This window comes from Euphorbia lathyris, chromosome 2, assembly GCF_963576675.1.
Source record: "Euphorbia lathyris chromosome 2, ddEupLath1.1, whole genome shotgun sequence".
Classification (NCBI taxonomy): domain Eukaryota; kingdom Viridiplantae; phylum Streptophyta; class Magnoliopsida; order Malpighiales; family Euphorbiaceae; genus Euphorbia; species Euphorbia lathyris.
Window position 1 is genome coordinate 10,881,105 of NC_088911.1, and position 12,743 is coordinate 10,893,847.

General features: G+C 30.1%; 1 protein-coding gene across 1 annotated transcript; it reads left to right on the forward strand.

Moving 5' to 3' along the window:
* Positions 1–1,109: 1,109 nt before the first annotated feature.
* LOC136220409 (carotenoid cleavage dioxygenase 7, chloroplastic) lies at positions 1,110–12,105 on the forward strand. The gene is made up of 7 exons (XM_066008229.1): positions 1,110–1,873; positions 3,480–3,608; positions 4,134–4,265; positions 5,340–5,612; positions 7,082–7,167; positions 9,755–10,069; positions 11,725–12,105. The coding sequence occupies exons 1-7, from the start codon at positions 1,120–1,122 to the stop codon at positions 11,899–11,901; spliced, it is 1,866 nt and encodes a 621-aa protein (XP_065864301.1). The 5' UTR covers positions 1,110–1,119; the 3' UTR covers positions 11,902–12,105.
* The last annotated feature ends 638 nt before the right edge of the window (positions 12,106–12,743 follow it).

Genomic DNA, 12,743 nt, shown 5'->3' on the forward strand with positions numbered 1-12,743 from the left:
CACCATTTTTATGCGAAGATATTGTAATCTCAAACCCAATTCGAATAGCTACCTGTTTTGCCCAAGTAACAGCATCTTCACACGAAGCGAAAACGGTGTCCGTTATAAAACGAGAACTGTAATCAATGCCGTCCGGTTGCCAATCTTCTAACGGTTCCTGAATATATAAAAAATGCATAATATGTATTAACAATACGCACAAAAATGTTAAAAAATGACATTCGGTTGCATAATAGGTATTAACAATACATGTAAAAATTTAAAAATATAAATTTAGGGCTTAGTCGGGTTAAAAATTACGAGTCCGAGCTTGTTTGGGCCTCGTATAGGCTAAACGGACAGGCTGCCCGGTTAAAATGCCAAAAATTGGTCAAATTATGCCTAAATGGGCAGCCTGCCCGTTCCACCGTACGTGGGAACGGGCAGGTCACGCCGCTCGTCCGACGACGGAACGAGCGACATGCGCTGCTCGTTCCGCAGGCCGAACGGGCAGTTCGTCCGTTCGGCCGTGCGGACGAGCAGCATCGGACGCCCGTTTAGGCCAATGCAATTAAAAAAAATTAAAAAATTAAAAAACAAAATTTTAATTTAAATTTATATCGTAGGATTACCTCGTGTACGAAATCATGGTCTTCGGGAATGCTCGGGTCCATTTTCGTCCAATTAGAGTTTTTAGGTTTGGGAGAGAAAGAGAGGAAAAAAAATTTTTGGTTTTTGAGTTTAAATTATGAGGGCATAATTGTCAAAATAGTGCGGTGGTTGGAAAAAATATTGCGGTATATAGCAATACCCTTCTTTTATTATCGTATCATCAATAAACCCATGTCACTCTCAATCATCATCTTTCAAATTTGTTTGGACCTTCCTTATCCCCTCAACATTGCATCATTTTGTCGCTCTTCAATTCTTTTAATCGGTGCATCAAGCGCTCTTTAACTTACATGACCAAACTACCCTAATCGATTTTCTCTCCTTTTATAAAATTTAATATAATTGTATATTTAAAATAAAATAAAATTATACCAATCATTTTTAGATGCTTTTTCATTGATATATAAATAGCACTGCATTGTCAACTCCAAACAATACTACTACTTGCTCTTACACAATCAAACTAAAATGCAGGCCAAGCCATTCCTCAACATTCCGGCGAAATTTCCAATATCTCCGGCACAACTACCGCCGCTGCACCATATTCAATCACCGGCGAAGCTAAAACCGCCGAAAGCTATATCGATTTCCGCTCCCGATATCTCCCCTCTTATACCCTTAGAAAACACAGACGATCAAACCGCTGCGTTTTGGGACTATCAATTCCTATTTGTTTCCCAGCGTTCCGAAACCGTCGAACCAATCACACTTCGAGTCGTGGACGGCGCAGTCCCGCCGGACTTTCCTTCCGGCACGTATTATCTAACCGGACCGGGTCTTTTCACGGACGATCATGGCTCCACCGTCCATCCATTGGACGGTCATGGATACCTCAGGGCTTTCAGCGTTGACGGAGATAACGGGGACGTTAAGTTCATGGCTAAGTACGTGAAAACCGAGGCTCAGGTGGAGGAGCACGATACAGAAACTGACACGTGGCGGTTTACGTATCGGGGACCGTTTTCGGTGCTGAAAGGGGGTAAGAAACTTGGGAATACGAAAGTGATGAAAAACGTTGCTAATACTAGCGTTTTGAGGTGGGGAGGAAAGTTACTCTGTATGTGGGAAGGAGGGATACCGTATGAGATTGAATCTGAGACGTTGGATACGATTGGGAGGTATGATATGATGGACGGACGTGATTTAGTGGTAAATGATGAAAACAAGAATGGTGGTGATATATGGGATTTTGCTGCAAGTTTATTGAAGCCTATGTTATATGGTAAGTAACATATTATTAAAATTTGGAAAATACAAATGTTTACTTTGTTTTAGAAAAATAAATAAATAAATATATTTTTGATAAAGGCATATATATCTCCATCAAAAAAGAAAAATACAACATAAAAATAAATAAATCCCATAAAAAACTAGGGTACAACCATTGGCGGAGCTAGAAATCCCGACACTAAATTTAACCTTGCAGCTTGACAGTAATTTTCTAAAATCCAGACCGTCAGAACTAGACAAATTGTTAATTTCTTAAGAAATTATAACATTTTTATCTTTTTATTTTAAGTTTTAAATTTCTTATAATTTTTATAAAATTTTATGTTTTTTGAGTCTAAAGTAAATAAGTTGTTTTAGGAGAAAATAATCGCAGTCAGGATCTGTACAACTCAAATCAAGTTAGCTGCTTTAAAATATTAAAATTATACTACAAAGCATTAATATAAATCAATATTAGGAACGACACTACCTTAATCAAGAGTAGTGTCAGTGTCCGAGAGGAGCTAAACCTCCCAAGCTTGAGCTGGCTCTACCACTGGCTAGAGCCGAGATAAAATCCTCAAAAGAAAATAAATTTTCAATTCACAAAAGCCGATACATTTCAGTCTATTTTTTATAATTTATCCGATTTCTCGGTTCGAGACTCATCAGACACTTTTAGGTAGATTCTTTTCGAATTAAAGTTTTTTTACATATGCTAGGATCCGAACTCGAAATCTAATTTAAGCCACAATTAATTTCCCATTTTTAAAAACACAATAAATTGTACAGATTCAGCAATTTGTCAATATGTAGGCAGAATCATACCAACACCACTCTATGGTATCAAACTTGTCATCATTTTGTTTATTAGTGACCTAATTAATTAATATAATATTTGTCGCATTTCGGAACATAGAGATCACCCAACCACTAATTCAAATATTTAGACATGTTTATTTAATTATTGCTAATTACTGTTTTATAGTGAAACATGAGTATATTTAATTAATTATTTATATATAATTTTACATCTTAGAAATATATATGCACTTTTAATCATAATTATGAACTTTAAACTCTAAATTATATATGATGTGTCATTATATTATTAATCCAGTGCAGGAGAGCATCTCCAATAGAGGTGCCTAAAAGAGTGCCAAAACTTACTAAAATATAGTATTTTATTGTCTCTTTCATCCACATCATTTTTGACAACTTTTCCTTAAAAAATGCTCCAATAGAGGTTGTTTGAAAAGTTGCCACTATAATCCTACAAATTATTATTTTATTATAAATAAAATGTTCCAGATTTTATTATTTCTATGAAAGTATATTAAAAAATAATTAAACAAGCTTGCCAAGAGGTTGCCAAAAATTTGGCAACTTTCCTTGGCACCCACAATCACTTCAATAGTGTACACCCTTTAAAAATTGCCAAACCCGATGCCACATCAGCTGACACTCTTTTGGGCACCCTCTATTGGAGATGCTCTGAAGGTTATAATAATCGTGTGCGTGTTATGTTATTTATCGAGTTAGTATCAATACTTACCCAATTCAAAAAGTTGATATTTAAAATCTAATGTAATAATGATGAGATTATGTTATAATTACAGAGGTATTTAAAATGTCACCAAAGAGATTGCTATCCCATTACAAGCTGGATCATCAAAGGAGCCGGCTTCTTACTATGTCCTGCAATGCTGAAGACATGCTTTTACCTCGCAGTCACTTTACATTTTACGGTAATTAATTAAATATTGAATTGTGACCAATGTTTTTGGGTTAATTTTGAATAAATGTACAGATACCGATCTGTAGTTTTTTTTATTACAAACCGAACCATGTGATTTATAAAATTTTCATTTTTTTTTGTTGATTTTGTGAAATTTGGCCAATAACGATCTTAAAGTGAAAATTTTCAAGAATTAAATGTTTTTTTAAACAAATTTAATTCTTCAACTTTTTAAGTTTGAGAAAACTAATGTTTGAAAAATAAAAAATATAGTTTCATATTAAATATGATACTAAATAACTTTAATTTTTGAAAATTTTCATTTTGAGATTGTTTTCGGTCAAATTTTATAAAGTTAATAAAAAATGAAAATTTTGCAAACCACATATTCGGTTTGTAACCAAAAAAAAATATATATATACTGATTTATAAAAACGTGAAACCACAGTATTTATTTAAAATTAACCCAATATTTTTTTACTGCTTATTTTTACTGTTTGTTTGTTTATTTAATTAATTATTTATTAATTTTCAGAATATGACAAAGATTTCAAGTTGGTGCAGACACAAGAATTCAATATTCCAGATCATCTTATGATCCATGACTGGGCGTTTACAGATACTCACTATATTATATTTTCCAATCGCATCAAACTTGATATCATGGGTAATTATTTTGTAATTCAAATACCATATTTCACCATTTTCAAATTCACCATCATCAATTTTTTTTTATTTTTTTTTTACTTTTTCCTGTGTCCAATTGATGAATATTTTATTTTATTTTATAAATATAAAAATTTGAAAAAAAAATGAATATTAATGAGATTTTCGTTGATCCCGGATCAACTAGTCCCACATCAATCATAAAATGACACCTCTAAATAGTACTAACTGTCAGATATTAATATGAAGTGGACCTTTAACTATCCGCTTGAACTTTTAATTCAATCGGTTCCATGATATGACATGGTATCAGAGCCTTTTGAATCAATTTTCGAGTCCTTACAATCTCATTAAACAGTGAAATTAAAAACACATGACGAAATATATCTGTGTTGTACACATATTTACGTGTAAGGGTGTCAGATATTAATAAAATAAAAAATACTAATGGCTTTAATATTTACTAACTAGAAGAGAATTTCTGACATTTTTCTTCATCCACTATTAATGTTCTAAAAATGATTACTTTTTTATTTTTATTTAAAAAAAACATCTTGAATTCTTTACTTTCCCCCCCCCAATTTTCTTGATTAAATATTTGATATTTTAATTTGACATATTGATTTTTTATCAATTATAATTGCTTCTATTAAGTCTTTAATTTTCAATAAAATTATCTATGAACATAAAAATTAATTAAAAGGTATATTTTATTTGTATTTAAAATTAAACTTTAACCGTTTGAAAGTAATTTTTTATGCGTATGCTTAAAATGATTATATAAAAATGGTATCAATTACATTTTGAGTTTTAGAAGTACAATATACTGTTTATATGAATTTTATGTTGATTACTAATTTTTTTTTACTAGGTATAAGCTTAATATATGTGGTTATAATTGATTTTAATGTACGACAAAAAAATATATTTTGTATTTTTTACATATTCATCTTTAAATGTGAATGTAAAAAGATAAAATGGGTAAAAATTAACAGATTGAAGTCATGGTTGGTTTAGCTGTTGTTGTTACGATATTTTTCAATTTTAACTAAACGTTTTATATTTATTATTCCAGGATCAATTGGAGCAGTTTGTGGGATATCTCCAATGATATCGGCCTTATCGGTGAACCCAAGCAAGGCAACATCTCCGATATATTTGTTACCTCGGTTTCCCGATAAGTCCCCTAGCTGCCGAGATTGGAGAGTACCGATAGAAGTTCCGTCACAAATGTGGCTTCTCCATGTAGGCAATGCCTTTGAGAGTGTAGATGACAATGGAAAATTGGATATTCAAGTTCATGCTTGTGCTTGCTCCTATCAATGGTTCAACTTTCAAAAAATGTTTGGTAATTAATTCCTCAAGTTTTAAACTTTTTATGGTTATAAATTGTATTCGTTCATTAAACATATAGTTTGAGGTTAAAATAGATAATTATGTCACATGAGTCGTGTTAGATGAATTATCTTTAAAAACCATGTTGATGTATTAGAAATTGACACCCTAAATTGATAATAGTGTTACAAAAACGATTAGCAAATTGAAAGCCAAAGCATAAAACAAATAGAGAGAACACCAAAATTTAACGAGGTTCGATCAATATTGCTTACGTCTTCGGACACTACTCAATAATATTTCACTAGGGAAATATTACAATACATGAAGGAAGAAAAAAACAATTAAGCTTTAGAATGGAAAGAAGCAAGTTGTGAGATGCTTTAAACCTAAAGCTTAAACCCAATTAAACTTTACTAAATGAAACTTTTCCAACATGGGATAGCAAACAATATATACATCTTCTTTTCTTCTTTTTCCCTTTAGACTAAGGTGTTGTTTGAGAAAACTGAAAATTAAGTACTGAAAAAATAAATACTGAACATATTGAATTATGCAACTTTTATAAACATATTAGTTGATCATGTTTGATAAAAAAAACTTAAAATGTTAAGTTAACTATTTTGACCTATTAAAATAAGTGATTTTTAACTTAGTTAACTAATTTAAGTGATGGAGAAACAACTGTTATCAAACACACTTAAATTAAATAAGTGTTTAATATTTTAATTTAAATGATTAAGTGGTTTATCAAGCAATGTCTAATTAAAAGAAACATTTTTCTATAAATAGAATATGTTTGGACTTGGATTGAGTATTTTTAAATATAAATCCAGTGTGAGTGCACCTTGATCGAATTATTTTATTACTTTATTTATAAGTTTCATTAAGTAATGTAATGTTTTTACAAAGTAATTACTATTATTTTGTGTATTTTTAATTAGTACGAAATTAATTAAAACTGAATATACCAAATGGTGATAAACATAATGTATAAACGAAGTAGGATATGTGCGATCATACCAGCACTAATATACCATATCTTATCAAAACTCCGAAGTTAAATGTGTTTGGACAAGAATAATACTAAGATGAGTGATCTCTTGAGAAGTCCTCATATTGCACCCTAAACGTTAAAAAAAAAAGATGTAGGATTAAAACAAAATAAAAATAGAAAGCATCAAAAATAAAAATTATAACAAATTCAAAAATCATTTAAAACTATCTACAAATTTAAGAGACAATTTGTAGTGGAATTGGACCTCTCTATGCTTAGTTGAATATATATCGATAAAATATGTTGAAATAATTTCAACCAATAAGTACAAAATGAAGAAATTAAATTTATATTCTCTAAAAAAGAATTGAAATTTATTTTATTCTATATTTTTCTTTAATAGAATAAGTCTATTTATTTATTTTTCAAAAAATAAATAAAAAGCATTTTTTTATGTAATTTAAATATAAAAATGAAATGGACAGGGTATGATTGGCAAAGTGGGAGACTAGATCCTTCTATTATGAACATGAAAGAAGGAGAAGACAAGTTGTTGCCTCACTTAGTTGAGGTAATTATATTTATCTTATTGAATTTCTATTTTCTTTTTTTATGAAAAATGCAATTTAAATTTTGGATTTTTATGCCATGTCAATGAAGTATTTTATTATGGGAGATAGTAATAAAATACTCAATAAAATCTGATATCTCGAATACGTTATCTTTCTCTTTTACTTTTATAAAAGAGTCCCGTATACTCATCTTTATGATCCATATAATATATTATTTTAATTAATTAATGATTATTTTTTGTGAAAAGGATAGGAAAGAAGATAAAAGTCCTGTTTAGTAAAGAGCGTTTTGGGATAAAAAGTAGATCTGGCAATTGTCGTGTTCGAGTCGTGTTCGTGTCGTGTCATTTCGGGTTCGTGTCAAAAAGAGTAAACCCAAACCCAACCCAAAAACTTTCGTGTCAAAGTCGTGTTAACTTATTCGGGTTAGTGTCGATTTCGTGTCGTGTTTTCGTGTTACATGTAATGCATATATATTAATAATAACTCTTAAAAATATAAGAAGATATGGTACTGTTTTTAAACATTTTATATCATTTTTAGATTAGTATGTTAACAATAATTATCAAAAAGTTCGATAATATCATGTTAGAGGGTCATGTAATGTGTTTATACCAATTTAAGAAATTCAAATCAATATTTGCAATTAATAATTATAATTTTATTATCTTTATTAATAAAATGACATAAAAAACACGAGAGAATATAACAATAATTTTCAATATCCGTATCATTTCGTGTCGTTTTCGGGTTCACATATCAACACTAACCCAACCCAAAAATTAGCGTGTCAATTTCGTGTCAACCCAAAAATGACCTATTACCTATTAAGCTCAACACTAACACTAAAAATCTGTGTCGTGTTCGTGTCGTGTAATCGGGTCGTGTGTCATTTTGCCACCTCTAATAAAAAGAGCAGTTTTGACCAACTTTAGAGGTTTGACCACTGAAACCGCTAATTGGAGTGTTTGGTGGAGAGAGTTTTGGGATGAAAACGCTAATTTAGAAAAAGCTCTTAAAAGGAGCTTTTTCAATTAGCGTTTTGCAATATTAAAATTAATGGACTTCTTTAACCCTAATAGATAGACTCCCTCTTCTCCTGCGCCAAAATTAATGCCTTTATTCGTCTTTTTGCACAAACCGCTATTATCAATCAGCTAATTTTTACCAAACAGGTCTACACAAACAGCTAATCAAATCAGCTAGTCAAATCAGCTAACAACTAACAGCTAATGTAATCAGCTAACAGCTAACAGCTAATTCCCAAACAGGGCCAAGAGATTCGGAACAACATATTTTCTTCTATAGAATACTTTATTCAGCGGTTTGTATTAAATTCGAGAATTCATTCTTTTAACTTCTAGTCTGATCCAAGTTTGATATGAATATAGCATAAGCTAAAATGAGTTTGGATAAGTTAATTAAGCGTTAAATTCGCTTATGTTTGGCCCAAGTACGATCCATGCAGTTCATTATGTTTGAGTCAGAACCCTCTTCTTTTTTATTTTACGAATTATGAGAATAAGTTTTTCCTACTTCTAATTGATATGGTATATTAGTCTTTTACACTAAATAAACCTATTCATAAGCCCTCACATTCGGTTGTCCCACTTTTAAACCCACATATAATCAAGGCTAGCTATGGGAGTGTGTAAGAAGTGCGGCTGCACACATTCTCCAAGTTATAGAAGCACTATAAAATTTCTTATGATACTAAAAGAGCCAAAAATATTATTGAGATATTTTATCAATTACACATGCAAAAATGAGTTTTCAAAGTTAATATATTTAAATCATATTTACGATCAACCATGTCACTTAAGATTAAATGGATTAAATGAATTAGTTTTATTATCTATTGAATCCAATTTATTTGAAGATTTTGGTTATAAGAATTTAATCAGTAATTTTACTTTAAAAATATAAGAATAACTATTTTTACTTTATCTTTTTTTTTTTGTAATTAAATGGTTTAATATCTTTCAAGCCTTTTTAAGTTGTCTCAATACTGTAACTGACCTCTCGAATTTAGACTTGTGACAACTAACCCTTCAACTTGCTTATTTGAAACAAATAACCCTTAAATAGATATTTCGGGAGTTTTTTTACCCTTTAGTTAATGTATCAGTAGATTAGTTAGATATAACAACCGATATTTTAAAATCTTTTATTTCTGGTGTAATATTATGTTGAATGGTTTTTTGGGTTTAGGAGTTATTTGTTCTAAATAAGCAACTCGAGGAATTATTTATTCCAATTTGACAATTTGAGGGGTTATTTGTTCCAAATAAACAAGTTCAGAAGATTAGAAGATTAGTTGTCACAAGTCTAAATTCGAAAGATCAATCATATTATTGGAACAACTTGAGGAGACTGGTAAGATACTAAGCCTAATTAAATTCTAAAATATTATGTTTTTCGCTTTATTAAGCAGAGATTCCACTTAAGTTTTGTATCGGTACTTGAAATCTCAAGATTGACCCTAAATATAATTGGTCGGATTTTGACATGAAAAATGATATTAGACCGAGATTAATATCTAAATCGTATCATTATGTCAGAAATTAACAAATTTATCTATTGCAGATATCTATCAAATTAGATGGTGATGGGAGCTGCCAAAAATGCATTGTAGAGCCGCTAAATCAATGGACAAAACCAGCAGATTTCCCGATTATTAATCCAGAATTTTCCGGCGATGAAAATACATACGTTTACGCAGCAACTTCTACTGGGAATCGCCGGACATTGCCACATTTTCCGTTTGATACGGTGGTGAAAATGAATTTATCAAACATGTCTACACAGACATGGTCGGTCGGTGCTCGGAGATTTATTGGTGAGCCTATTTTTGTTTCCAAACATGGCCAAGAAGATGATGGTTATCTTCTCGTTGTTGAGGTGAGAAATCAAATTTTATAAATTTTGGGTAAATAATTTTAGCTAAATTAAGAAAAAAAACTCTATAATTTTATAGGTTTATTGAGGACGCAATTTTGTGGTTTAAAAACTTAAAAATGGAATTCTAAAATTGATGAAGTTTGGAGTTAAAGAATTTGTGAATCAAATTTCAAGTCAAACAATAACTGTGATTTAATTAATTTGTAAAGTCAGACTTTATATATGGGTAATTTGCAAAGTCGATTAATTGCTTTAAATCGTGCTATTTTTGGTAAAATAGTTAGTACAATTATTTTTGACAGAATGATTGAATTTAGAAACTTTTTGATTTGGGTAAATTATACTCATGACCCTTTAGTTTTGTCATTACTTCCAGTGGCGAATTCAGGATTTGAGAGGGGGGGGGGGGGGGCAAATTCTACGTAAAAAAATTTAGACAAAAAATGTAAAATTGTTCAATTTTTTATGACAAAAAATACAAAATTGTTCAATTTTTGGTGATGAAAAATACAAAATCGTTCAATTATCATGCATTATTTTCATGATTTTTTTTTGATAAAAAACGTAAATTATAATGTTTCTGACTCGTAATCATCCATTTCCGGGATTCTCGGGTTGTTACGCATCAAATATCCCTAACGTTTTGGGTCAGGTGCAATTTTATCCCTAACGTTGATAAATTGGATCAATTTCAGACACTATTATAAAATACAGTCATTTTTTTCTTTATTTTGCACCAATTTTACCTCTAATGTTGATAAATTGGATCAATTTCAGACACTATTATTCATGACCGAGAAGACAGTTTGATGAATTATTTCTCAAATTGACCCAATTTATGAACGTTAAGGGTAAAATTTTAGACTAAATTTTTTTATTTTTTATTTTAATGGGGGGGGGGGGGGGGGGGGGGGATGTCCCCTTTGACCCCCTACATCCGCTCCTGATTACTTCATTATGGCTTCCGAACTTCAATCTGGACATTATGGTCTAAAGACTTTGTACTTTAGTAACGTAATGAACTCTTTTACCATTAATCAAGATGATCCCTCCAATAGCAGGCCACTCTTACTATAGAACTGATGAAAATAATATTTTAAACAACTTTGAATTCTTGATTTTTTTAGTTTTAAGATTATATAAGTATCATTTAGTTAGGATAGAGAACATGATTGTTTAAACAGAAAAATTCTGAAAATTGTAATTTGAAAAATAAAAATAAAAATCATATTTTTTCAAAACTTAATTTTCAGTTTTATTAAACAACACATTACTTTTCGAAGTAAAAATAAAAACGAACTATAAAAATGAGAACCAAACAGACACTCAAACCGCAAAATATTTCCATATTGTAGATAATGTAAGGTTTGGTCTTTTATTTATATACATTGAGTCTCTCTTATTTTTTTTGTTGTACATTAAACTCTAGTCTTTTATTTGGATACATTGAACTTCTCTTATTTTTTTTTACCGTATTAAGTCATTGTTTGTTAAATTGATTAGTTGTAAATGTCTAATACAGTTAAAAAGTGTTATTAATTTATATATATTTAAAATTATATTTTTTTTATAGCTGGAAATAAAGTTTTTACAATTTGATTAATTATATGAAAATGATAAAAAAAAAAAAATGAATTTGGTTGGTTTTCTTGCAGTATGCAGTGGCAATACAGAGATGCTACCTTGTGATATTGAATCCAAAGAGGATAGGAGAAGCTGATGCAGTTTTAGCAAGATTAGAGGTCCCTAAGAACTTCAATTTTCCACTTGGTTTTCATGGTTTTTGGGCCTCAGATGATTTACATATATCGGAGCGGAGAGGTGGGGTTTGAACACTCACTGATTGTCGAAAAACGTCAATAATATTTAAAAAATATTGATTTCTCACCTATAAATCACAAGAAAGTACTCATGTCAATGAATTTTGGATGGCAAAAAGCATCATTAGACTCCTGATCTTTCATTTTTTGGTTCATTAAGCTCTTGATGACCAAATTAGTAAATTGTGAATATGTAATTCTATTAAAAATGCGTTACTAACTTCATTTGTATTTAAAATTATTAAAAAATATATTTTTTACAATTTGAATTAAGGTTTTTACAGTTTTCCTATATCCATATTACACATCCAAAAATGCTGTCGAACAATGAAAAAAATACAAATTTCGAATTCAGGTATAATGAATAATAGTCTGTTAACTGAATTTTATGTTCAAAATTACTTTTTTTTGTCATGAATGGCTTAAATGAGATAAAAAATAAATGACCATTGACTTAATGTATCCAAATAAAAGGTCAATGACTTAATGAACCAAAAAATGAGATGCTTTTTGCCATTTTGGATCTGTCATTATATTGGAGAGATTATAGATGGCTGGAAATAATCGAAGTTGTACATTAATAGATTAGACATTCTTCGATGTCAAAGGTTGTGTAATACAAAGTCATTAGGGGTGTTTGTCTACATACTTTTCACCTCATGTTTGTCTTTTCACTCTAAATATTAGAATTTTAAGTATTTGGTTAATCACCAATTTTTTCCAATAGTAAACAGCAAACTGTAACAATAAACAACAACAACAAACCAAACAGACTCTTAGACATAGCTAATTCTGATTCATTTCAGTATGCAAATTATTATTATGATAATTTGAAGTTGATAGAGCCCGGTTAC

Excerpts from the sequence above, each read along its gene's own strand:
- LOC136220409 (XM_066008229.1), top strand. The coding sequence starts at position 1,120 with ATGCAGGCCAAGCCATTCCTCAACATTCCGGCGAAATTTCCAATATCT. Across the intron at positions 1,874-3,479 it reads ATTGAAGCCTATGTTATATG|AGGTATTTAAAATGTCACCA; the intron begins GTAAGTAACATA and ends TTATAATTACAG. Across the intron at positions 3,609-4,133 it reads CAGTCACTTTACATTTTACG|AATATGACAAAGATTTCAAG; the intron begins GTAATTAATTAA and ends ATTAATTTTCAG.